The following is a 27,692-nucleotide window of genomic DNA, read 5'->3' as shown; positions in this document are numbered from 1 at the left end:
ACACAGATCATAATATTATGACTACCTGCTTGTTTCTACAGTCACTGTCCATTCTCACAGCTCCAATGATGATACAGGAGCACTTTGTACTTCTACAATTACAGACTGGAGCCTATTATTTTTACCCTGTCACCATACTCTTCATTGGACCCACAAAGGACCGCCACAATTGAAGTGACAATGATGTGCTGGTGGTGCATTAATGTGTGTTGTGCTGGTATAAGTGGATCAGACACAGCAGTGCTGCTGGAGGTTTTTAAAGTCCCTCAGTGTCACTGCTGGACTCAAAATAGTCCACCAACCAAAAATATCCAGCCAACAGTGTCCTGTGTCCACTGATGAAGCACGAGAATGACTAACACAAACTGCTACTCTCTCTGACCTCACATCTACAACGTGGACCAATGAGGTAGGTGAGTCTAACAAAGTGGAAAGTGTGTTTAAAAATGCAGGCAGCACTGCTGTGTCTGATCCACTCGTACAAGAACACCACGCCAGTGTCCGTCCAAATCATACCTGCCCTGTGGCAGTCCTGACCTTTGAAAAAACGAGTGAAAGGGGGAAAAACTATCCAAAGCCACAAATGGACTATAATCTGTAATTATAAAACTACAAAAAGTGTTCCTGTATGGTCAGTGGAACCGATTTAAAAGTGTAAAAACAAGGAGGTGATCATAATGTTTTGGTTGATCGTTTATGTATGGCAATCTTTACTAAATAGTTTATGCTTTTATAAAAGGTTCTTTTTTTTTTTTTTTTAAATGAGCATGCACTCTCCCCTTTGACTTGTGATTAATAAAAGGAAACTGTTCAGGCACTGTCATAGAAACCTTCTGTACATTTTTTCAAAAAGCAACAGTTCAGATACGAGTTTTAAATAACTTTTATTTACTTTAGAGGCAAAAATTCCCTATAGCATCAGCTGACAGTGAAACCTACAACGGTCTCCCAAACCAAAGGATCAGCATCAATGGTTGATTCTGTTTGAAAGATTTTACAGAATGATGTGAGCAAAATGGGTTAAGGCTGGAACCTGGTGTTGTTCTTTCACCCAAAGAAAGTAACTGTCCTCTACTAGCAAGCAGACAGGTAGTGACAGCCTGGCTGGTGCAGTGGTAGGGCAGAGAGAGAGAGAGGAAAAAAATAACTTTTTGACATGAATAAAGACTTGTTTCATTAATGCTTTCCATTATGAAAACGCCCATAAAAACAAAAAGTAAATCCAATCATACCGATACAAAGAAAAAAAAATTAACAAGAACAAACAAAGAAAAATAAACCTATCAAGCAATAGAACGGTTGATTACAAAGTGACATCAGGTATTTGTAAAGTGACATCATTTTGCTCGTTTTTGCCCCAGGGTCAGCAAACTAAACTGGACATCCAACCTCAGTACATTTAATTACTTTCACGAGACAAGTCAGTGCCTAGCCTGCAACATTTTTTTGCAAGGTTGGGTTTGGCTTTTCGGAGCTGGAGAAGATTGCCAAGCCAGAAGAATTTCTAACCAATTCACAAGTACATGTAAAGATCTAGTCCCATGCAGCAGACATTTACCTCATTTAAATCAGCATTGGTATTCACACTAGAGCACTGGTCTGCGTATTATGGGAATAAGAAATATGGTGCACTGCTAAGAACTGATACTGACATGATAGCAAGGTTAACAAGCTGAGATGGGGGAGGCTAGCTCAACCATAAATATTACAGTGGCATGAAATTTCAGGCAAAGTTGAGAGCAGGGAAGGAATCCAGAATCCCCTTACTCCAGCTTTTACCTCCCATCGTCTCTTTTGACACGGGCCTGAACCATATCACATGGCTGTACCCAGTTGTTGTCGTGCAGTCCAACTCTACAGCCAGGCGTGTCCTTATCTGTGCGTCGACAGCACATCCAGTATGAGCGTCCGTAAGGCAGGTCATGGTGGTAAGGTTTGGGGTGCCAGCGACAGAGTGAAACGTCCCCCCGCTCATACTGCCGCTTGCACTGCTTGCAGGGGTCATCGCGGTACAGTGGGTCCTGGTTCCAGCGGGAATCTGTAGCCCGTATTCCATAGGTTTCAATCAGCGCCTTGAAATCATGGCAGGTACACTTAAGGGCTGCTAAAGAGCGGGTGGGTAAGTAGCTGAAGATGTTGACCATGATGTGGTCTGGAAGCATGAGCATATACTGCCGTGGTTCCAGAAGCCGCTGGATCTGAAAACGTATTTCCAGGAAATCATGGGAGACATGACGATAGAGGCGGCAGAGTGATTTATCAGCACAATCATCCACGCTTGCAATCGGGCTGTCTGGCCTTTCTACTGCGCCCCCCACTGGCCCATTGTTATTTGCACAATCCAAAGAACACATTCCACTGGAGACCCCAGTACTACTTTCATCTTCAGCAGCTGGAGTCTGTAGAAAAAACAGCTGGCCAGGTGGGGGATCTTCTGATACATCAGCTGGATTAGCCCCACTAGGCATAGCAAAGCATACAGTCTCTTCTTGGACATTCTCTGTGCTGTCCTTGCCATAGAAGACACATTGGTCCACAGCACCAGTGACTACAACTTCAACATGGAAGCCAGTCACCCGTTCTCGAGCCACAGCCTTCTTTTCTCCTGAGCAGTGATCTTGGGTAGGGTCAGGAGCTGTGGAGGAAGGCCGCTTGGTGATGCCTTCCCCTAAGGGATCAGATTTTGGCGAGCCAGCCAGGATGGCACCTGGGTCTCGAGAAGAAGGGCTAACCAGTTGATATAGGTCGCATGTGATCTTTTCTTTGGCCCTTGCTCCTGCTTGACCTCCACCAGCCCCACAACTCATGAACATGCACCTGGAGCGTCCTACAGGCTCAGACTGGGAACGAGGGTCCAGACTTGACACCCGAAAGGCAATCCTAACTTCCCCTCGACCGTGGCTTTGGTTACCTCCTCCACTCTCTCCTGCACAATCTCTTTCTTTTCCAGAGCCATGAATCTGAGGCCGTAGTATTGTACTGTCAAGATTTTGCTGCTGAGACTCAAAGTGTGCCACAGCCTGAGCAACACGTCGAGATTCCTGCTGCTGCTGTTGTTCAAAGTCACTTTTAGAGGCTGGTGAGGATGGATTGGGTTCAGAAAGAAATACAACAGGTGAAGGATCTGAAACAGAATTCTGGAGGACTGTATGCTGCTGGTGGCTTGAATTTGTCTGTCCTTGAGCCACTATGCCTTGCAAGGCCATAGCAGTGCGCTGCTCAACAAGGGCCACCATCTCAGCTACAGAAAGCAGATCAGTCTCACTCACACCAATGCCATCCTCTGGGGGGTTTGGTTCTGAAGGCAAATCAGAAGTAACATTCTGAGCTCTTGTAGGAGGGTCATAGGAAGAGCATCGACGGCGCCGTTTCGCCTTGGTACAGTCAGTGCCCCAATTTCCCTTCACCTTCATGGCACTAGGCCTTGGAATCCCTGCTCCACTACACTGGTGAGCCACAAAGAAGGCAATTTTCTCTTTGGTATTGCCTGGCTTGATGACATACCATGTGTCAAGCAACACCCTGCCATCTTCCATTTGTGATGTAGGAGAGGGTGGTGCAGGGGGTGGAGGAGAGAGAAGAGTAGATGATGGGGCAGGCGGTGTGTTCTCTGTGCCTACATCCTCATTGTTCTCTTCACCAACTCCACCAGTTTCTATGGAGGTGCAGCCTGCAGCATCTGCTTTACAGAGCGGGGATGTTGTCCCGCTGCCAATCGTGCCATTGCTGTATGGCTTATTCTGTGAGTAGGTGCCGAAAGGACGTGGGCACCACAGTCGGATGTGGGAAAAGGTGTCACGGTTCATTGTGAGCCCATCAGGAGCATACCTGCTACTAAGCAGGGCTGTTACTTTGTACTTCACCACTCAGGGTCATTGCTTAGGTCTGTAGCATCCACTTAAGTCTGCAACCTGATTGAAAGAGAGAGAGATAAAAACAAAATTACAATGATGCTTTAAGTAAACGTCCTCAATCCATGTACATCATATGTGCTAATAAGACCTTTAGTGACTGACCATATATTACCTAATCAGACACAGGCAGATTTTCTTTAACAATCTTTGTTAGCATTCTAATTAACATACACTGTGCAAAGTATAATTACAACATATAAACAATGGACTAAATTGAATGTTTCAAAAGTGCTTAATTTCCCATATACATCTGCACTGGCTACAGCACAAACTACAGACAATAAAAAAAGTAAATAATAATAATACATCATGTATATAGTAAACTCAAAAATACCTGCTTAGATAATGCTCTGTAAATAACATGATCTACTTTTAAAACAAATCTTTTTCTGTTGACCCCAGATTGTATTGTTGCTGTGCTAAATATAACCTCACTAATAATTTGGCTATTTTTAATTGCATGTTTTGTGGACATTTTGTAAAATTGCTAGAAATGATAATGGCATGTATCACTTCTGTTACTACTTGTCTGACACAATGGCTGTATCACTGCTTCTATTTAAACCAAAATGCATAACATCAACACATGCCATCTGTCAAGAATGGAGGATATGTCTCTCAACTCAGAGCACAATGCAAGCAGTTAGTCAACTTACTGCAAACTACAATTTCATCAGCTCTTACTGGGAAAATCTGGTTGACACTGCTGCTCTTTAAGAGATCATATTTAAATACTAATAAATGAATGTGTATTTAATGTAGCCTAAATAATGTCCCGTTTAAAATGTCCATTGCTCAAAGGTTTATTGTTATTCTGAACTAATGTTAGACAGGCTGCATATTTGTGCAATGGAAAGACAGGATATAAACTTGTTTGCTAATGAACATCTGGGATTGTGCATTTTAAAAGGGCCAACCAGAGCTCTCCAGCAGATCAAGCTGGCTAACATAGGCAAAGTTTTAATCTCTACTAGTGCGCCTGGAGGGCTTTTGTAACGTCATGTTGCTGTCCAATTAAAATTATTTATCTCAATTTTTGTGAATTTTTAGTTTACGGCATCATCTGAACACAGCAGCTGTCCTTCACATTGTGAAAATTTCATAATGAATGAACCTCCAAAATGACTTGGAATAAAATAATTTTACAATGACTTCCATTGAAAGTTAAGAAGGTAATATTTTGGGAGATACATATTTTTAATAGGACAGCAACAATATGCTAGTACAGGCTGAAATATATTTCACTGAGTCAGATACAGAAAAAAAAATTTGCTTGTGCAAGTGCTTGCTATTGATATGTATATACACTTATTTGGACTAAAGTATTGCTACACCTACAGAAGTAGGTATGACACCCCATTCTAAATACACAGATGCCAATATGGAGTTGGTCACCTCTTTTGCAGCTATAATAGTTTCCACTATACGTGGAAGGTTTTCTACAAGGTTTCGGAGTGTGACTGTGGGTATTTTTTGACTGTGGGTCCAGCACTGATGTTGGATGAGAGGGCCTTGCTTGAACTCTCTGTTCTCCTTCATTCCATAGGTGTCTGATGGGGCTGAAGTCAGGGCTCTGTGCGGGCCAATCAAGTTTTCCACTCTAAACTCACGCAAACATGCCTTTTTCAATCTTGATTTGTGCAATGGGGCAAATTCATGCTGAAACAAAAGAGGGTCTTGTCTTGGTATGCTGAAGCATTAAGATTTTCCTTCACTGGAATTAAGGGGCCTAGGCCAAATCCAGAAAAACACCACCACATCATTATCACTCATCAAATTTGCAGTTGGCAAAATGCAGTCAGGCAGATAACACTCTCCAGGCATTCGCCAAATGAGACTCATCCATCAGATGAACCAGTTAGAGAAGCGTGATACATCACAGAAGTTTTCCATTGCTCCAGAGTCCAGTGACAACATGCTTTATACAACTCCATCCAACACTTGGCAAGGAGTTTGGTGAAATAAAGCCTGTGTACACCTGTTTGGCCATGGAAATCCATGCCATGAAGCTTCAAGCACACAGTTCTGTGCTTAGTTTAATGTCAGGAGGAGATTTCGAATGCTGAAATGATGCAATTGTCAGGGCATTTGCATCACTTTTCAACAGCACTCTGCAGCCCCGCTCTGTAATTTAAAAGACTGACATGTCTGTGCTTGACTATATTCACCTGTAGCCATTGTACTGAATGAAACACCTGAATTCAGTGATTAAGAGGTGTATTCCAATACTTCTGTCCAAACAGTGAATGAGATCATTTTCTGAGGATGCTACAGAAAATGGTTGACTTAGCACCATTTCTATTCCAACAGACAAAAACACTAAGGAACGGTATGTAAGATTTTGAGATTTTGCTTCTGGGGCTCCCCCTAGTGCCCCATATTTACAGCACTGTAGTGAAATCAATTGCAAGAGCAATGGAGGGGTGGATTGCCTCCTATCCTCCTCCAAAAGTTACATAGTGGAGTTTCTGCAGTGTTGAACCCAGATTAGCAATGACAGAGGACCTATTCTCCCTATTACACCTCAGTGAAACATTACAATAATTTTAAAACTGTAATTTTAATGTAGAAATATTATGTAGTGTTCCTTTAATGGGCCTGAGTGTACTGAATGACCAGGTTGTGCCATGAGGATATTTAAAGATTTTAATGCAGAGATTTACTTGACTTAAATTGTGAGTATCTGGTTCTGGGAGCCTGAGGAATGGTGTGTGTCAGTTTTTTTTTTTTTTAACCCATGAATTGTAACCACAGATTCCTGACTTTAACCCTATCACAAATTTTTGGGATGTGCTGGAAGAGCATTTGGCAGAGTGGATCAACTCCCATGTCATCAGCAAAAATGCATGCACGACATAATCAAAGTTAAAAGGTAGTCCAATTAACTTTTAGTGTGCGCAAATTCTCTTTTTGCCAGTGTGTATTCCCAGTTTAAAAAAATAGAAACTATTTACAATATGACAGCTGTCCTCTTAGTTCTAGATGTATTGGCTTAAATAATAGCATAAAAACTAACAAAAAATAAATAATATATATATATATATATATATATATATATGTATCATGCAAATGTACATTACAATAACGTGGTTAATATAACTATAGTGGCAAAAAAGGTTTTCTGACTGATGACCATTAGTGGACCCCATTTTGGTGTCTCTCAAAAGACTTTAAAGAGCTAACCGTATTTACAACAATACAAACGCGTAATGAGCTGACCAACCATTTAAACTCTGAAATTGTTCACTGACTATACATGGCTCTGTACAGAAATGTATTTTTACTACAAAACCGTATTTACGGTGTAATTAATGTTACTGTTTCAGTTTCTGTTGTATAAATATAGCGACGCAGTAAACCTAGACTTACTTCCTCAACACATTCCGCATGAACGTAGAGTTAAGTTAAACGATTTGTTTTGTTAATTGTGATTAAAAAATAACAAATAAACGTCAGTGGAACTGATAAGTGAATAGGAAAAATTAAAGTGCATCGCCAAAACTGAAATTTGTAAATGCGAGCTAAGGTTAGTTATATGTTTAGCTAAGTTGACCAAGTTTAGCTAACGGTAGCAGGTTCTCCTTGTAATGTTTGGTAGTAAAACTACTATTTGGAGATCATTTAAATGGGGTTTTAGTAAAATATAAGCCTCGGGCTTTAGCTACTTTTTCGATAGACTTTAAGTTGGGAATAAACACAGCTGGCGACAGGCTATTTAGCTGAAATTTACAGCATTAGCAGGATAAGCCTATGGGCCTGTCAGTTAGTGCTAGCTAGTTTAGACGTTTCTTGTCTTAATAATTTTGATTTAGTTTCTCTAAAGCTTCGAAACTCATGATAACACATCAAAGCACCGATCTGGCCACACTGGCTGTGTTGTCAGTTTTCCATGTTTACGATGTTAACGACGTCTCGACGAAAATCGCAGCTCCTCTGGAGCCTATGTAGCATTAACGGCTGTTTGGTAACAGCTTTAACGTTAGACATAGATCTGTGAAATTACCTCATCTTACCTTTACAAGAAAGCAGCGCTATTCGGCTTCGTCCCTGCGGATCTCTCACGACAGCATCAATAACAAACAAACAAAAAACAACCCAAAACGTCAAATAAAATCGTCTTTAAAAGCACTGCAATTGAACAGAAACCAGGCCGGGCTTTGCTACAACAACATTAGCTAGGAGTGCGACCTACTGCCGCGGAGCCAATGACAACGTCCTGCTCACTTTCCTTTCCACTGTACACAGCGGGCCTAAGCGTACAGTTCAATGAGAAACCGCAGACTTAGAACCAGCCCCGACCTGTGACTGAGAAACGGCTTTACCGTACACAAGAAAAGATAGTATTTTCGTAAAACCAATATAGTTTCATGGTCTTTGAAAAGCAACTGAAGAAGGCCATCTTGTTGACAGGCAGCTGCACAGCGCCAGCAGCCAATAGGAAAAGAGAGTCGATGGCGTGTCCATATATGGTGTGTGCTAACTCCCCTCTCTGCCCCCACCTTCGCTGAGGAGAGAAAATCTCTGTTGCTGGTGCTGTATTTCACCCACACTTTCGGCTTTAACTGAGGTTGGCAGAACGTATGTGCTGACTTGATTAATGCAACACATTCAAAGAAAGCTCATGAAGGAGGTATGAAATGTTATTAGATCCTCCTGTCACTTTTAAGGCTATTAAACCAAACAATAAGAGGCAGGCCATTATACCAACATAAGCAGCATGATAGTAGGCCTATGTTGAAATGCCAAATATCAAAGATAGTTTTTCACTATCATAGAGCTATAAGTTATGCTGGCTCTTTTTTTTCAAGAACTAACCCCAGGCTGGTTAACATTAACATAACCTCACTGAAGAAATAGCCTTAAAGGAACACTAGGTAGTATTTTTACATTTAAATTACAGCTTCAAAATCATTGTGATGCTTCTCTGACTTGTAATAGGGAGAATAGTTCCCCTGCCGTTGGGATTCAGCACAGCAGAAAGTGCAGTATGTACGTTTTAAAGCAGGGTAGGGACGCACAAGATTTCAGGACAGTGCTATAAAGGTGATTTGCACTCTGCAACTGTAGGGGGAGCCCAGGAACCAAAAGACCAAATCTTACATTGTGTTTCTTTAATATGTAGAAATAATAATAATAAAAAAAAACGTGAAAGATACATTTCTATTTTATACTACACAACAATATATAACACTGCATTCATAGCTTAGAAAAAGTGGCAAGGATAACATTTACAATGAACTGGTTTACTGGTCTTCCCTGAGATTGGCAAACAACCAAAAGTCTTTACAAAGCTCAGGAATGCCATACCCAGTGCATGTCTCAAGCACACAAAATTCCAGGGGGTAACCAACAGAAGGCGGACACATGGGGATACAACCATAGTCCCTGGACACAAAACAACACAATACAATCAAAAAACAGTCTATCCACATATTAAATGACTAAACAACAACTAATAAACACCATGCCTCTCCACAGTAGTATACATGGGCAGGAATAGGAACTAAAATGACAGAATATTTAAAATATTTAACCAGACAAAATATACACCCTTAATCTACTTACCCTGGATATATACCCATTGTCCAGTGTATGATGTCCACTTACCAGCATGCAATCTGTCGGTTTCCCAAAATTTTATCCTGTTCATTAATTGTCAGGAGACCCAAAGTGTGTCCACATACAATTTATAAGACACATTCCCTTGTAAATGTAGGCCTTCGTTAGTGCACTGCACAGACTACATATTGAAAAGATTTGACTTTGGGCTTAAGTTACTTGACTAAACTGAGAAATATTGCTTTTTGGAATACCCGTGGATTGTCAGTGAGCCTTAATAAAATGGGATTTATTTGATATGTAAAGCACTATTTTGGTTTTGAACCCGTTTTTTTCATGATTTGTTTAATGCGATTCAGCCAGCAATGTAAATAAACACGTGCTCACCTTAAACTGTATTCTGTCGCGTAATTGTTCAGCTTACGATTGGACGTTCCCACTTAAAACCCGCCCTAACCTGGTAAATCTGAATGTGATTTGCCGAGATACACGTCAATTCGGTCAGGCTTTCCGGGTCCGGTAGTAGTAAACGAAGGAGCATTAGAAGGACGACAGCTCACACTCGTTTTATACCGATCTAAACATTATTAAACATTAATTATACTCCGATAAACGCCACTGGGTAATCTTTGTAAAACAGAGGTAAGCTGACTTCTAAACTGTCTTAATAATTTACTCAGTAAGGATATACGTTGCTGTGAATAATGAAAAAAGATGCTATCGTTCTAAATAAATATAACATTCAGATATAACGTTGTATTCTACAGGCTCACATTAATTTGAATCAATACATGCTGCTGCCAAATACAAATTAATATTAGATTGCATTACAGTTTTAAAAGGTATTTACAAAAATATATATTCTTTAGGTTTACGTGGAATGCAACTGGTTTTTATTTTGTTTGCTGGGACTATTTTAAGAAAGCATTTGTCTTAGGAAACTTCCTGTGACTTATGTAAGTATGTAATTAAGTGTACGTTCCCAGCAGATCGTTATTTTATGCCCATGTTTTTATTAACAAAGTTTTATATTATGTTTCATGTCAGTACTATAGCCTATAGTTTGTGGTGTTACTTTTTTAGACGTTTGTGGGCTAAGCTTTGTATATATACATTACTATTGGAAGATACGTTATTAAAGAAAAAAAATCAAATAATCTCACAAAGATATTTTCAGAATAGATCTATATCATATGTTTTGGAGTATGTGGTAGATATTTTGTTGTTTCATCTTTGAACAGATGAAAATGTCATTAATAAAACTTACTTATATGCTCAATGATAATATTTGATATTTTGCATACTGTCTTGAAAGAAACTAGTTACATGTAATTATGAAGTATGTCAAAATGTATGACAAAAAAAAAAAAAAACAAATAAATAAAGGTAATGTCACTTTTAGCAAAAATAGCAAATTCAGCAAAATTGTCCATTGGTGTGACTGTGATGCTTTGGCACTCTGTCCAGGGTTTGTTACAGACACACTATTACCCTGATTTGCATTGTACTACACAGTACTTTTAGAAATGTGTTTTAAATGCCTTTGAAAAGAGAAACTGGGTTGAGTCTCACTTCAATGCAAGAAACCACCAGAATCTTTAGCATAAGTGCAGAGGTTTTGTGACATCAGGTTTCATACATACACAGTGCTGCACTGTCACAGCTCTGTCCATTTTGAAAACTCTGCCTTGTCTCTTGTGTCTTTAAATGTCTTAGACAGCTTTCTGTCTGGCTTTGTTTGTAACAGTGTAATACACAGTCAATTTATTTTCCTCTTTATATAGTATAATCTCAGTTAGTTTTCTTGGCTTTGTTTTTATATCCTCACAGTCCACTACTATTGTTTCTGTTGCAGTAATGCTGTTGGAGGTACTAAAAGTCCTGAGGGGTGCTGGTAAAGTGGGCGCTGCCCTGGCCATCACTCAGAGTGAGCAGCTGAGGTTGATCGGCTGCAACTCAACACTGGGTTCAGGAGTCAAAGCTGCCGTGGAGGTGGTGGAAAGACTGGCGAGCACAATGATGACAGAAGAGGTGGGCAATTGGTTGAATCCCAGCCATGTATGTCATGTCATGTAATTGTTAAAATAGCATCAATCCATAGATAATTATCCAGTTAATCATTGACAGGGCAAAACCTTTTTTTACCTTTTTACCTTTTTTATATTTAGATGTTGCGAGCTGTTCCTAACATTCTGAAATTAAAATATAATCAACAACAGGGCAATAGAAATACTCCAAAATTACTAGAATAAAATTTGTCATTCTGGTGTTTTGTTCGTTTTGAAGATATATTTTGTCCTGAATAGATTATAGTCAAAGTCATTTGGCTTACAATGAAATTAAGTCATTTGTCTTAAAGGCGATATTCACAATTTTAATCAAAAAACATATTTTATGCAATCCCGAGAGTGTTTTCTCACCATTTTCTCACTCTCCAATGAGGCTGCACTCTGGAAACTGGTCTAATGTGTTTATGAAGCCTCAGTATTAGTCAATGGATAAAAAAACAAAAACAATATTCAACAATGGTTCAATATGCTAGGCTTTCTCTCTGCTCATGACAAATAAATGGTATCTGGAGGTGTTAAGTCCTCCAAACCTTGAAAAGCATGAACTGAGATGAGAATATTGCTCTATTCCTGCTCTAATACTGTAGGAATAATACTAGAGCAATAATAATAATGTAGGGTAATACTGACTTATTTTTGCTGTTTCAGATTACTTAAAGTTGAACTGACTCTAATTTCTGGAGACTGTTATTTGTGAAAGTGTTACAAACCGCAAGTGTTACAAAATTAACAACTCTAGTCACAAATTACTTTTTGTAGTAATTCAACCAGTGAATAAAAACGTGCAGACAGTTTAAATGAACAACATTAATTTTTTCTATCAAATATACTATCCCACATAAAAAAATGCGGAATTTCAGAATAGAAATAAATCAGAGGGGCCAGCTGTTCTCCAGAATCGTAAAAGATTTCTTTAATTGTGGAATTCATTTTTTGGCCCAAATAAAATGGCTATTTTCCTAGGTAAAATATATTTTATGAGTTGTGTATATTATTCCCACCACAACCCTGAACTGGATAAGCAGTTACAGATAATGATTGAATGAATGTATATCATTTTAATTGTTCAGCAACCTAGCTGAATCAACGTGCAGTTAGTTTGATAAGCCAAATAATTTACCAAAGAATCATATTCAAAATGAATGGTCATCGAGTCAGAGACCTGTCTTTTTCCAAATAGCTTCTTCATAAAGCATCCTCAAGCAATATTCCTAAGAAACCTATGGACATGTATTCATCACTTTGGGATGTTCCCATTAGAACCCAAAATCGGAGGAGTTTCCTGACATTGAAGGATGGGAGCAGACAGAGGAAGACGAGGCAACAAAATGGGCCATGGGCTCAGAGCTACCTCCAGAGATGAACAGTGAGGCTGCCACTGATACGACAAGAGCAGCAAGAGGAGCGACAGATGGCACCGGCTGGCCTGGACAGAACACTCGTTTCTTACATACTTCTGCACATTTTCGTCATGTGAGATTTGTTCATGATTCTGTTGTGGCCAGACTGACACCAGAAGACATCAAGAAGGCCAGAAACGCTAAACAAAGCATCGCCAGACCTGTTAGACAGAAGGTGAGAAAAGTAATATTTCTGAACCTTATTTAAAGCTCTATGGAAATGATAACAGATTGATCATTCTTATGCTTTATAGTCATGGCGTGACTGTATAGGCTTGTTTGTCCTGTTGAAATTTTAAACTGCATCACCAATACCCCCCTCTCTAACTGAACACCTTTCATCAGTGTGAGATGAACTGTGTACTGATCACCACTTAGTGGTGAGTTGGATCAGACCCGGTAGGCCAAAACTTGTGTTAAGGGTTTGCCAGTGATCCAGGAGGAACAATGCGGATTCCATCCTGGTCGTGGAACACTGGACCAGCTCTTTACCCTCACTAGGATCCTGGAGGGTGCATGGCTGTTTGCTCAACCAGTCCACTTGTGCTATCCAGTCCCTATGTAAATGGAGCTTGGTTCACATTGCCGGCAGTAAGTCTGACTTGTTTCCAGTTGAAGTTGGATTCAGTTAGAGCTGCCCATTGTCACAGATTTAAAAGTTATAAACAGAATTTATTGGCACATCTAAGTGTAAGGGGTGTCCGGTTTGGTGGTCTCAGGATCCCATGTCTGCTTTTTGCAGATGATGCTGTTGTGTTGACTTCATCAAACTAGGACCTCTAGCTGTTGTAGAACCAGTTTGCAGCAGAGTGTGAAGTGGTGGGGATGACAATCAGCACCTCCAAATCTGACACCATGGTACTCAGTTGGAAACGTTCAATTATCTCGGGGTTTGCGAGCGGGCGAAGGATGGAACTGGGGGTTGAGAGGCTTATTGGTGCAGTATCTGCAGTAATGCGACTCTGTACCAGTCTGTTGTGTTGAAAAGCCAAAAAGCAAAGCTCTCCATTTAAGAATGAGATTGCAGGTACAAGCAGCTGAAATTTTCTCCGCAAGACAGGGTGAGGAGTTCTGACATCCGAGAGAGACTCGGAGTGGGGCCGCTGCTCCTCCATGTCGAGAAGAGCCTGTTGAGGTGGTTTGGGAATCTGGTCAGGATGCCTACTGGACACCTTCCTGGTGAGGTGTTCCGGGCATGTCTAATGAGGAGGAGACCCTGGGGAAGACCCAGAACACGCTGGAGAGATTATATGTCTCAACTGGCCTGGTAATGCCTCAGTATCCCTCCAGAAGAGCTCAAAAAGGTGGCTAGGGAGAGGGAGGTCTGGGTTTCTTTACTCTGACTGCTGCCCCTGCGACTCAAACCCGGATAAGCGATAGACAGTGGATGGATGGATGGGATGGATTTAACTAAAAACAGGTACAATGGCAACATTTGAAATGTTGAAACTGAGTAATTGTATTTTTAAAAAGTATACACCCATTTTTAGTGGCCCACTCCAGGTTACTATCTGTAAGGAATTTGGTGTGTTCTCCCCCGTGTTCACGTGGGTTTCCTCTTGGTGATCTGGTTTTCTTCCCACGGTCCAAAAGCACACGTTGGCAGGGGGATTGGTGACTCAAAGAGTGTCCATATGTTTGTGTGAGTAATTGTATGAGTGTGTGGACTGGATCCACCTTTCTGGTGTGTTACCGCCTTGCACCCTGAACTGGATAAGCGGTTACAGACAATGAATGAATGAATGAACGAATGAATGAATGAATGCCCATTTTCCAATGCCCAAATCAGGGTTGCAACATGTAACAAAAACTTGGCACAGGTGCAAGGGAAAACTATTGAAGAATCATGTTCCTCAGTGTAAAATAACAAAGAACCTGGGGATTTCTACATCTGCATTTAATAATATTATTAAAAGATTCAGAGAATTCTGAGAAATCTCTCTCTTAAACACATGCCTTGCTTTAGTGTCCCATTCTGTTGAGGTTTTAGTGTCCCTTGTCTGTTGAGGTAACAATTTTTGTGCTCAGTTACCTATGTCTGTGTGTCCCTTAAAGTATCAGAACATCTCAATACAAGGGGTATCTACAAACATATGGACACATTTTGATTTGACTTGACTTTCTGCTTCATGACGTGACATGAAGTTTTGAAACTGTTCTGTGTTTGGCTTCAGCTTTCTCTTAATTTGATGTTAATAAACAGGAAAATTGCAGTAATGAATCTAACAATGAAGAAGATCTGTGTGCTGGGATATTATTCCTGATATGCTACCTACACAATATTTCTGGTATGTTTTCAGTTAAGTGAAAGAGCCAGAGAACGGAAGGTTCCAGCTACACAGATCAGTCGTCTGGCCAATTTTGGGGGTGAGTGTTGTTTACCACAATCTAAGATTATTCAGGTTTCACAGAGTCATTTACTGCTCTGCAGTGTAGTGAAACATATATTACTAATCAATGTTTTATATTTGGTTTACTGAAACAAATAGTGATATTGAATACATAGCTTATGGCTTTTTCTCCAGTCATTTGGGTTCATTTTCAAGGCAAATGTCAAAAATATGTCATTTTCATAGAGCAGATTTATTTGATCAGTTTGTGATGATTCATGGCATGTTTTTCATTATGCATGCAATTTGTAAATCAGTTAGTGTTACATACCCGAGGTTGTTAAAAGAGAAAAACATGAATCTATCTGCTTTCCCATTTATGCATGAAGTGCAGTCTTGGACTAAATTGCAGACAACAGACATTCTTTTAATCTTAGGCCTAATCTTTGTTTCAGAAAGTTAAGATTAAGGTATGCAAATGGTTATTAGTTTTGATTCTGCATGTTAAGAGTCTTTCCCAAGAACTCTTATTAGACTTGTGTGTTTTGTGCCAGGGTGGGTTTATGCAAACATGCGGTGTTACCCAATACATTAAATTTTCAGATAAAGATTCAGATTCAAATATTGAAACCTTGAATATCACCAGTACTGATACTAAAGTGCCTTTTTTGTTATATTTATAAAAAATTTATAGAATCATCTTGAAGAAGGCAATCATTCTTAATATTCTATCAGGAAGAAATTTCTAGCGATTACGTTGCAAATATATTATGATTGAAGTTTTGAAGGTTTGTTACAGGAGTGAATTTAATTATTTTTGTTGTCGTTAATTGCCCTGAGTTATTTCCAAAGCTTTAATAAGACTGTAATATCACTGATTTAACACCATTGTCCTACTTTTGAATTCATTGCAAGGTTTAGCAGTTGGTCTTGGTCTTGGTGCTATTGCTGAGGCAGTAAAGCAGTCTCTTGGAGGCAAGCGTTCAGGTAGGCCTACCATCATGTTCAGATAATTATCACTATACTATGGAGTCAAAAAAGGGTCAAAAAGATTTTGAGTTTGTAAAATAATACTCACAAATGTAACAGACTTTGGAACTGTGTTTGAGCAACTACATACACGTAAAACTAAAATCCACAAATGTATTGGAATGCACAAATTTAAAACAAAAACAACAATAATAATAATTTAAATTCACAAATATGAAAAAAAAAGATTTGCATTTTTAAATCAAATGTCGTGAATGTGTGAATCAGTACCTTCTCAAATGGCTTAAAATGTGCAAGAGCAATTTTTTTTAAGGTTCCAAATGTGACAGTGGGAGTTTTTGAATGAGGTGGAAAAAATCCACACGTTCGCCTTCTCTGCTGCGTGTGCGAACCTCTTTTCGTGAGGTTTGTTTAACCAATCAGAACTCTGATTTGATGCTGTCAATCATAGTGCTTTTCCACAAAATGATCAGGAACAGAACCCGTTCAAGAACCAGAGTTCTTTTGTTGGAAAAGCGCTATGATTGACAAATCAGTGTTCTGATTGGTTAAACAAACCTCGCGATCTGATTTGTCCACCTAAAGCTTTCCTATTGGTCCATCAATTGCCCGTCAAAACAGGGTCTTAAATCTGCAACTGCAAAAAGAGATTCGCACACGCAGCAGAGAAGGCGAATGTGTGGATTTTTGTGCATTCCAATACATTTGTGGATTTTAGTTTTATGTGTTAGTAGTTGCTCAAACGCAGTTACAAAGTCTGTTACATTTGTGAGTGTTGTTTTACAAACTCAAAATCTTTTTGACCCTATTTTGACTCCATACCAGACGTACATGTTAATTTACACTGTAATATCAAGAAGGAAAAAGTTCTGCATACAGCACTAGTGTTCTGAATTCTGCTTTGGTTTTTAAACATTTTAAATACAATTCCACATAATCAACATGTTTGGGTATTAACGTTTTGGAATGGAGCTTCAAGACTTAACATCATTATATTTTATGGCATATTGCTTTGAATAAAATAATAAAAAAAGAAATAATAAGCTTTGTGTATTTGTCTGTAAAATTATGACATCTGGCAGATGTGCTTATGCAGAGCAAAGTACACTTGTAATCATGTGACAAACATAGTGTTATTGGTATTGTTATACTTGATGAAAATTGAGTGGACAGTGTAAAGCTTGCCTCTAGGCATGTTGTCTTATGGTTTGAGCTCTAGAGATCTTGAACAATTCTTTGTCAGATACAGGAGCTGTGTTGGATTCTGCGCTTTTATCTGAAGCCAATGCTGAGAGGATTGTAGACACATTATGTAAGGTGCGAGGAGCAGCGCTCAAACTCGGACAGATGCTTAGTATTCAAGGTAAATATTTACTCAATGTAGTGTCTGTCTTATAATCCTGGGTCTTGTACCTTCCCCAAAGGGACTATTTTTTCATAGTTTGACCTACTTCTTTGCAGATTGATCTACTAATCATTAGTGCTAATCAATAAGCAAGTGTTTTGTCAGCATCAGCCTGTTACTGATCCACATTGTTACTGACAAATGGTGTTTTTTTCATGCAATACATAGATAACAGCTTCATCAATCCTCAGCTACAGAAGATATTTGAAAGAGTTCGACAGAGTGCAGACTTTATGCCAGCCTGGCAAGTAAATGTAAGGTCCTCTCCTTCCCTGAACTCCACTTTGGTTATCTGTTGTTCAGTGGTTTGATTATAGAGAAGGGTTTAGTATGTGAAGTTTATTGATTTTTTTGGCATAGTAATATAAGCTCATGTTAGAATTATTCATTCATAATTTTTGTCATTCATCTTTATTTAAACTCAGGGTACATTTGGGGTGTTCCTCATTTGCACTGTAGCCTAGGTAATACATAAAATGGAAAGATTAATCTATATAATTTTAGATTTGATCGTTGATTTGATCCAATAGAATAAGTTTCATCCAATAGAATAAATCCAATTTAAACAAATTTTTAAAATGGTATAGATAATGAATGTCAAAATCTAAACACTCAACAAAGCCAAACACTCAGGAATAGCTAAATATCCAAATAAATTGGAGAGTTCTAATAGCTAAAATAAAAGAAAAAGAAAAATGAAAACAAACCAGTATAGTATAAATAGGAAAACCAAATTATATATAAATACAAAACAAGAAATCAAATAAGAGGGGCTATTATTATTATTAATATTATCACAAACAATTTACTTATACATAGAATAATATATTATATAATCTAAATTCTTTGTTGCACAACTTGGCCACCCAATATTTTTCTGAAAATAAGTGTAATGAATGTGTAATTTGCCCCACTGTTTTTTTTGCTGCTGTAACAGCTTCTAGTATTCTGGGATGTCTTTAAACCACATGTAGTAACAGTTCACAGATTATCTAATGGCATCCAGCCATGAGAACTTTAGTGAGGTCAAAGGGCTCATGTTGGATGATTAATTCTGGATTTCAAAAACTGTGTTCTGATTTTCTGTTTACAGAAAGTTCTGGAAGAGGAATTAGGCTCTGATTGGCAGGAAAAGCACTTATCATTTCAGGACAAGCCTTTTGCAGCTGCGTCAATCGGACAAGTGCATCATGTAGTTGTACCTGATGGAAGAGAAGTGGCCATGAAGATACAGGTAAAGTGTGAGTGGTTAAACCATAACAATTGACAAAATGTAACAGTGTATTTAAATAAGTGATAGTTTAATTGGAATCCACAAATTAACACAGTTCTCTTGGCTCTTTATAAAACAAAATACCACATGGATCAAAAAACACAACAATATTCTCCCAGTCTTAACATCTCTGTTCAGAACAGTGTCTGTTCCTTTAAAATTAGAATGAGCTACAACTCAGTTGAAGGCAAGAGCCAAGGTGGGAGAGAGAAACAGAAGCTCTGTTTATTAGTAATAAATAGGCAGAGAATTTTGCCCAGTCATCTTTCTTCTCTGTTCTCGTTCCCACAATATTTAATCAGTGTGTGTGTGTTTTCACTGCCATGGAAGCATTAAATTAGGAGTCATAATAGTGTTGCATGGTTTAAACGTGTTTATACCTAACTTACCTCCTGGCACTGTTTGTTTTACAGTATCCCGGAGTGGCTGAGAGCATCAAAAGTGACATTAACAACCTAATGTCTGTGCTGAAGCTGAGTGTAGTGCTTCCTGATGGTGAGAAACATCAAATGATTTGACACTTGAAAAGGGAACTACAGCATGACCACCTTTGCACAAACATTCATTGTGCTACTTGCAGAATTGTTAGTTGTGCATTGAGAAGAATTTGTCTTGGAATGGGCTACTGTTTTGTGCCAGGTTTATTTGCGGACAGCAGTCTAGAAGTCCTTCAGAGGGAGCTGGCCTGGGAGTGTGACTACAAAAGAGAGGCAGCATGCGCTAAACGCTTCCGGTAAATAGAAAAATGCACTTAGGAGGGTTTTTCTAAATTTATATATATATATATATATATATATATATATATATATATATATATATATATATATATATATATAATTTATATATATATATATATATATATATATATATATATATATATATATATATAAATTAATTATTATTTTTGATTATTTGGATTTTTTAGCCCTTAACGCAAATGTAGTCCATCAGCCCATGTCTGCTGTTTGAAGTATTACCATGTAAATGAGAGCTTATTGAATACTTTTACTGTTTTTCAAGCTTAAATTAAATATGTGATTGTTCATATCTCCGGTCGTTCTTCATCCCTTAGTAATGCAGAGCATCCCTTAGTAATGCATTATCTTGTCACATAGATTTATGTACGGCTTGCTTATTAAAATCTTTTAATTAAGTGTCTGGAAACTCACTTTCAAAAAACCATTAGGTACGATTTGGTGTTTTTGCTCCTGAGCTTCCCCTACATTTGTAGAGTGTAATTCACTTTTACAGCACTGTCCTGTAATTAAGGGGTGAGTGTTGGTTTCCTATCCATCTTCTAAAGTTACGTAGTGCAGTTTCTGCAGTACAGAGCCCAAACTAGCAACACCTGTGGCTATGTTCTCATTATTACAGGTCATTTTGTGAAACTGTAATTTTAAAAGTTAAATTACTACTTAGTTACTTTAACATTATATAAAGAGGCACTGAGCTGTGTGGGTGATGCACCTCTTTAACCTCATTATTTGTAATTAGGCCTTGGATACAAAATCATTTTAATGCAATATTAACAGGGCATTTTCTGAAAAGTGGAATCAGTGTGTATGTTATAGCCCTGAGAAATATGAACTCATTAAACAGAAAACCAGTAAGTGCGCTATGAATCATTTTAAGAAGCACTTGTTGAGTCAGATAAAGTCAGCTGTTGATTGAAGGCACTTCACTGATCTGATGCATTGCCTCCTGCAGGGTTCTGCTGGAAGGAGACTCAATGTTCAAAGTACCTGAAGTCATCGATGAGCTCACCACTACTCGGGTCATTACCATGGAGCTTGTTAACGGAGTCCCACTGGACAGCTGTGTGGATTTAGATCAGGAAACAAGAAATAATGTGAGTTGAGTATTTTTCAGTTGTTTAGGACCTTATATATCATAAGAGTGTAATAATTACATAAAAAAACTTCCAATTATGTAACATTACTTTAGAAGAAGTTTAAAAAGATCTTGTGAGACTCAGAGTTGTGATTCATAATTATGTCTTTAAGGATACTTGGGCTAGCCTTCATGCTCCATGTTTCTATTAAAATAGGCAGAGAACTAACTAGAATATGGAACTGGGCTCCATCTCTAATGGCGCCTTCTGCATGTGTCAGCTTCCACTACACGTTACCTACACTACTCTACTCTGCACTTTTGCTTTGAATTGGGCAAATTTGTTACCTGGTACCTGGAACCGGGTACTTTTTTAGTTCCTGCTTACTCGTGGTTCCAAACAAGACAAGTAGGGACTAGAACGTGATGTGTAAACCTTGCAGAGCACTGACTTGACAGATAGACATGCACGGCTCAGTCCCAAAAAACAAAAATCGTATATGAATACTAGTGCTCTAAGTTTTAATATTTTAAAGAGAATGAGTAATCTGGAAACTTTAACGCATTAATTTATTTGAAATGCAGATTCATAATTTTACCAAATTTGGCCACAACTTCCTCTCATAATTTACATATTTAAAAGAGCCTCGTGGTTTCATTAGGTGATGTAAACACAGCATTGTTCCTCCTTTTACATTATTTGTATTCTGAAATATAGATTAAATCTCATCTCCTTTACAGTCTCTCTCTTTCTCTCTCTCTCTGTCCTCATACACACACATAAGCTTGCACACATATACACACACATGCGCACACAAACAGCTGCTGCAAGAGGTTTAGCACGTTTATTGCTCATGCCTGGCTTAATCCACATATGTTTTTTAAAGTTGCTGAAGCTGGAATATGAGCTGTGAGCTGCATGCTGCAATTTTTGCAATTTAATTTTGTGTTCGAGGTTCGTTGTGTATGATGTCATTTCTCTCTCTGAAACACTTACTCAACAAATTGAGAGACTGTAATGCAAATATCATGAGTAACTACTCTGAAATATTGTAATAAAATATTGAAAAATAATGAAAATTTGTAATAAAATATGGTTTCCTCTAACCAGTTTGTCGTGCATACCATGCTAAACCTTAATTAGTTTGATCTCCCTTCCAAATAAACAAAAAAATACTAGCATTATAACTTACAATCACAATGGCATTGTGATTAACTCAATTCAATTTTTTAATCAATTGACACCACTAAGGAATACACAGTGAGTAATCAACACTTAACATTACCCCCACTGTTGCTGTGGTTTCCAAAGGCTGCTGTTCCCATTAGAGACCATTGTTTTTTTTTATTATTATTTTTTGGGTGTTTTTTGGGGTGCAAGTAGTAGGGTTGAGTAATGCAGGTACTATGCAATGGAAAAGCACCATAACTAAGCACACTAACTGACTGATGAGTTTATGAGTGAAATATTTTGTTAACTAGAACTGCTAATTGTTCACCTACTTCATTAATTTAGATCTTAACATACTAAGAACATGATTTTATAGATGAATGTACACTCATTATAACTAATTCTTCATTCAAACTGTCACGTTTATATACTGATTGTTGTTTATTGTCATTTTGATGTTTCACAGATATGCTTCAGTATCTTGCAGCTGTGTCTCCGTGAACTCTTTGAGTTTCGCTTCATGCAAACAGACCCTAACTGGTCCAACTTCTTCTACAATGCTGAGGAGAACAAGGTGGTGGGGTCTTGTTGTTGTTGTTTTTCTTTTTTTATTATTTGTTGGTCAAATTTATTATTGTAATACACTTTTAAACTTCCCCATAATATTTTATAATAGCTCTAACAGCTCATATATTCTCTGCCGTGCTTTTATCCTGTAATGCTCTCACATGCCCTTTAATGTTCATTATTTATTAATTTATTCCATTTTCTTCATTCTATTCAAAAGATATACCTCTTGGACTTCGGCGCTTGCAGAGAATACCCAGAGTCCTTTACAGATGACTACATAGAGGTACAGCAGCCATTATCTAAACCCTGTATTATTCATTTTATTTATTTGATTGTTTTGATTGGCTCTAATAAGCATCTGCCAAAAGAAACACACTCTTATATTAACCTGGATATTTTACCAGAATACAGGAGCCCATTGGAATGGAAGTGATTTAAAAAATATTCAGTCCATAGCAAAAAAAATTGTAATAAAAGAGCCTAAACAAATTAACAGAAGTTTTTGTTTTACTAGCACTTATCAGATTTAAAGTTCCACATGTACAGATGCTTTACTATAAGGGTATTTGGTCAGTGGGGTCTGACCTTATTGAATAGATAGCTGTACTGTAATAAAGAAGATATTCTATTCTGTGCAGTGAATAAAAGAATACAGTGCACAAGTCAGATACCATCCTTAACACTGACTGTTAACTACAAAGTTTTTTAAAGAGAAACTAACGTTAAAATACAATTAACAATATACACACAAACACACACATTAGCTCTCTTGCAAATTTTTGCTGTCCAATTAAATACATGTACCTCCCAAAATAGTAAATTTACAGTAGAAGGAAATAATCTTCTTAACATTCAATGGAAGTCAATGTATAAAATTTAATTCCAAGTAAATTTAGAGTATTTCTTTTGGTCCATTCATCATGAAATTTACACACTGTGACAGTTGTGCACAAATGTATCTGATGTATCTCTTTTTGTGGAATTTGCCTGTACTGCATGTGTTTTATTGGACAGCGTCTAAATGTTTGTTTCTCTTGTACACCTAATATGGCAGAAGGATATATATCTGAGTCTGAGTATAAGAATAAATCTTCCATCTTTGGCAGAGATTTCCTTGTAATGTGAAGAAACAACTCAACAGGAAAGAGTTAGAGATGCACTGTCCTGGTGTTTCTGGAGGTGCCTTTCAAATGATTTTTATTTAAACTTTGTAACATTTGGGTTTTGTGTCTCTGGGGCTCCCCCTAGTGTAATACATTCTTACAGCACTGTACCAAAATCAATGGGGGATGGATTTCCTACCCTCCTCCAAATGTTACAGAGTGCAGTTTCAGTGCTGAGCTCCCAGTAGCAAAACAGAGGTCTTAATCTCCTATTACAGGTCCGTAGAGCATCACAATAATTTAGAAGCTGTAATATTAAGGCAAAAATAATACATAATGTTCCTTTAATTCTCAAATGTTTCTGATTGCATACACTAACATATCTGAGTGAAATATTGAACTAGAAGCTAGAACCAAGCCTGAAATATTAATTGCAAAATATCGCAGCAAATGATATGTTACTAAGTAATTTTCAGTTATTCATCTGAGGTCATTTTTGTTTTTTAAGTCAATTTCCATTCATTCATTATGTTGAAATTGGACAAGACATTTCACGGCTAATCCATCATTTTCTTCTTTGTATTTATTTGACACATGTTGGTAAATCCACTAGGTGGTGCATGCGGCATCAGTTGGGGATCGAGCCACAGTTCTGCAGAAGTCTAAAGACTTAAAGTTTCTCACGGGCTACGAAACCAAGGTCTGGCATTTTATTGAATTAAGTTCTTTTAAATGCTTGTGTTCTGCAATTTCCTCTCAGTATGTTTTTATGTTGCAATCTTTTATGTATAAATCTCTCTCACTCTCTCTATCTCTCACTCTCTCTATCTCTCTCTCTCTCTCACTCGCTCTCTTTCTCCTTCTTTCTCTGTTTATTTCTTCTATTTTTCTCCATCTCCAGGCATTTGAGGACGCTCATGTAGAGGCCGTAATGATCCTGGGGGAAGCATTCGCCTCTGCAGAAGCATTTGACTTTGGAACTCAGAGCACCACACGTCGTATTCACAGTCTGGTCCCAGTGATGCTTCGACACAGACTCACACCTCCTCCAGAGGAGTCCTACTCACTACATCGTAAAATGGCAGGTTCCTTCCTCATCTGCTCCAAACTACGAGCATGCATTCCTTGCAAAGATATGTTCCTCGACATCTATAATGCTTACAGACATAGACGGCAACCACAGGCAGTCGAGTCTAGAATCAACTGACTCAAAACCACACTCGACTGAGTTTCAGCTTTGTAAGTAGAAGGATATGGACAGACTGCCTCAAAAATTCTCTGTTGCAGTAATGAAGATTAGTAAGTGTATTTTGCTACAGACCAAGAAGTTTAAATAAATTAAAAAAAAACTTATTTATTTGTATTCTAAAAGCGTTGTGTGTAATGTTTCTGCAGAGGGTTTACTGAGACTTATTTGGTATTTGGGTGGGTATGATCATACCATCGAGGTTTCTGAACATTACCGTGGTATACAGAGCGAGGTTAGCAGAACAAGCTGAGTTCTAATCACACCAGGTCTCTAGTAGGGTGAGCCAAACAAGTTTTACTGTCACTAGTGATGCTAGTGAAGTGAGCTGAGTAAGTTTTAATTGCACTGGGGTTGCTATACCATCCTCATTTTAAAAAATTGGCAACCTTTTATCAATACCTGGGGTATATGTTATTATTGACATTAATACTGAATGTCAAAATGTTTGTAGCACCTCTTGTAACTATTACATTTCTCAAAAATAAGCAGCATCCATTACTGGCACAACTGAATAATAGTGCACAGAGTTTGTATAATCTCAAAATTAAAGCATTTAAAACAACAATAGGCAGTATTGTTACAATTAAATTACAGCTTCAAAATTACTGTAATGCTCCACTGACCTGTAATGGGGAGAATAGAGGTTTTGTTGTGTTTGCTACACCCCAGGACAGTGCTGTAAAATTGAAGAGTAAATGGTAGTAAATGGGGAGCCAAGGAGCAAAATGACCAAATATTACCTAATGATTCTTTAATGAAATGAGATGCTCTGGAACAGATGCACATGAATCCAAGGTCACCATGTTCACGGTCAAGTGTGGGCTGGAGGGGTATAATTCCACACACCTCCCCTCACAATTGTGCTGGTTAGCAGTGTAATTTAGAATTTTTCAATAATTAGAGCAACAGTGTGATCCAAAACGCACCATCCAGTGTTAGGACCTGAACCTGCTAATGTTCTCCCAGTTGTATGCTTTCAGATGTTTGACCATTTTCTTTGCTACACTTACAGGCTCTTATACAGAATGTTTTAGTTGTCGAGGAGAAGTAAAATGTTTTTGAAAAAGGGTACAGTAAGGTACAAAAAATGGTTCTGCTATTGTCAAGCTTGTGAGAGTAGAACAATGTTTACAGAAACATTTTCCAACGTATTCTCTCTTGAACCAAATACATTTATCATTGATCTGGATTAATATGTATTTTCAGCTGCGAACACGAAAACTAAACCAGAACCAAATTTATAAAATCTTTGATAAAACAGGTAAGCTCTGCAGTTGTCAGTAGAAGTCCTTTGCATAAAATAAGTATTGTGTGGAAAATATAGTGCGATATTCCGTCAGTCCAATTGAGGACATATTATCAAACTCAGGTTTTATGTAACTTGCAAAGAAAGCATTAATATGTATATCTCAGCTGATTATTTTTTGAACATGTGATTGGTAATGTTATCTGCTGCATTATTCATTTACTTACTCTTATTACTCCACACGTAACACCTTACTGAATATCATGGGATACTGTGGCCTCATAATATATTTAATATTTTTATCTCTTTATCTTGGATAAAAAGGTATGTCAAATCATTAAATCAGGTAGAGAGGATATTACAAGCTCATAAATCTGTCTACAAAGGTCACATAACTAGAGTAAAGGTGTCTTGAACTTGAATTTGTTAATAAGGTTCAACAAAAGCCACGGGGACCTTTTGTTTTAATAACTGAATTAATCAAAAAGATAGTTTTAGTGAACTAGGAGAAAGAAAACTGGAGTTAAAATATTCAGTGACGTCAGTGATGCTTTATATTAGCAACATTTACCATAGATTCACACTGCAGCATTCGCATATGTTCATTAATGTGAAATTAAAGTATCATGTAATTAACCGAAAGAAGAACTCTACAGTTTTAATACATTAAAATCCATGTTTATTCTTAACAGAGAACATGATATAGCATCCCTTGAAAAACATTCATCATTGATATGGAAACGAGAGTGCTTGGTATCATTGGCTGATTTTTCACAGAATACATTTGAATTAATACAAAAAATGTTATGAAGTATCACTGATGGTCAGCCAGTACATTATATCCTCACTAATTATTAATGAATGCATTTACTGAATATTTCAGAATGATTACATCACTGTAATTGAACATTACTGTTCTCTAATCTTGCACTTGTATTAATCAAGAGCACTTTATGAACATTAGAGGGTAAAAATAAATGCAGCATGGTAATGTTTTTGAACACCATTTGTGTAGCAGCACATTTGTTCCCTGAACAAATGAATGTGTATATTAATGTTTTCATGGCAATATAGTAAAGTACCCCTTCATAGAAAAGCAAGTGTTTTACCTTGTTAACATGTGTCTGTGTTGTTTTTTCATTCAATAGTGGATGCATCATGTCCAAAATCGCAGGTTCAGACAGGGAGTGTTCCTTACATCATTAAACCTTTGGAACAATCCCATCATTTTCCAAAGTGGGGCTTTTGAGAGTCAGGTGAGCAGCGGAGGGTGGGTGTACAATGAGGTGGAGACAAGTTGCATATTCATAGATCTGTTTGTACTTATTGAAGGTGATGGTGTAGAGTTATATCAAAGCTATTTTAAAGGCATTAGGGTTGGAAAAAATTATTTAATGCAAATAATTTCTAAATATGTAATATTGAGGAACATAATAATAATAATAATAATAATAGGCTTTTTAAAGCCCCTCAAATGCTTAATACTCTGCAATACATGGAAATCATAATAAAACGATTATTATTGATAATAATAATAATAATAATGATTTAAAAAATGTTTAAACATAATTTTGCAGCAATTT

General features: G+C 37.7%; 2 protein-coding genes across 7 annotated transcripts; one reads left to right on the top strand and one right to left on the bottom strand.

Moving 5' to 3' along the window:
- Positions 1-858: 858 nt before the first annotated feature.
- On the bottom strand, positions 859-9,671 carry fbxo46 (F-box protein 46). 2 transcript variants are annotated; one of them, XM_066662446.1, is made up of 2 exons: positions 9,522-9,671; positions 859-3,911 (listed from the first exon to the last, which is right to left on the bottom strand). In XM_066662446.1, exon 2 carries the CDS (start codon positions 3,804-3,806, stop codon positions 1,776-1,778), a length of 2,031 nt encoding a protein of 676 aa, XP_066518543.1. In that variant the 5' UTR covers positions 3,807-3,911; positions 9,522-9,671; the 3' UTR covers positions 859-1,775. The 2 variants fall into 2 exon arrangements, with proteins under 2 accessions (XP_066518543.1, XP_066518542.1); XM_066662445.1 differs by lacking the exon at positions 9,522-9,671 and adding an exon at positions 7,928-8,334.
- On the top strand, positions 8,421-25,216 carry coq8b (coenzyme Q8B). Of its 5 annotated transcripts, XM_066662448.1 has the most exons (16): positions 9,951-10,115; positions 10,343-10,429; positions 11,329-11,504; positions 12,803-13,117; positions 15,243-15,309; positions 16,188-16,259; positions 17,506-17,625; positions 17,836-17,921; positions 18,761-18,901; positions 19,354-19,435; positions 19,580-19,673; positions 20,648-20,789; positions 22,408-22,515; positions 22,729-22,794; positions 24,228-24,314; positions 24,516-25,216. In XM_066662448.1, the coding sequence occupies exons 3-16, from the start codon at positions 11,331-11,333 to the stop codon at positions 24,819-24,821; spliced, it is 1,860 nt and encodes a 619-aa protein (XP_066518545.1). In that variant the 5' UTR covers positions 9,951-10,115; positions 10,343-10,429; positions 11,329-11,330; the 3' UTR covers positions 24,822-25,216. The 5 variants fall into 5 exon arrangements, with proteins under 5 accessions (XP_066518547.1, XP_066518546.1, XP_066518545.1 ...); XM_066662450.1 differs by lacking the exons at positions 9,951-10,115; positions 10,343-10,429 and adding an exon at positions 8,421-8,481; XM_066662449.1 differs by lacking the exons at positions 9,951-10,115; positions 10,343-10,429 and adding an exon at positions 8,433-8,544.
- The last annotated feature ends 2,476 nt before the right edge of the window (positions 25,217-27,692 follow it).

The sequence above is a fragment of the Hoplias malabaricus genome, chromosome 1 (genome assembly GCF_029633855.1).
Source record: "Hoplias malabaricus isolate fHopMal1 chromosome 1, fHopMal1.hap1, whole genome shotgun sequence".
Lineage (NCBI taxonomy): Eukaryota > Metazoa > Chordata > Actinopteri > Characiformes > Erythrinidae > Hoplias > Hoplias malabaricus.
This window is presented reverse-complemented; position numbering and strand designations above follow the sequence as displayed.

What these genes read in the sequence shown, in the direction of transcription:
- coq8b (XM_066662450.1), top strand. Translation starts at nt 11,331, where the DNA reads ATGCTGTTGGAGGTACTAAAAGTCCTGAGGGGTGCTGGTAAAGTGGGC. An exon ending in AAGTGGCCATGAAGATACAG is followed by an intron (nt 18,902 to 19,353) that starts GTAAAGTGTGAG and finishes TTTGTTTTACAG; the next exon opens with TATCCCGGAGTGGCTGAGAG. An exon ending in ATCAGGAAACAAGAAATAAT is followed by an intron (nt 20,790 to 22,407) that starts GTGAGTTGAGTA and finishes GATGTTTCACAG; the next exon opens with ATATGCTTCAGTATCTTGCA.
- fbxo46 (XM_066662446.1), bottom strand. Translation starts at nt 3,806, where the DNA reads ATGAACCGTGACACCTTTTCCCACATCCGACTGTGGTGCCCACGTCCT.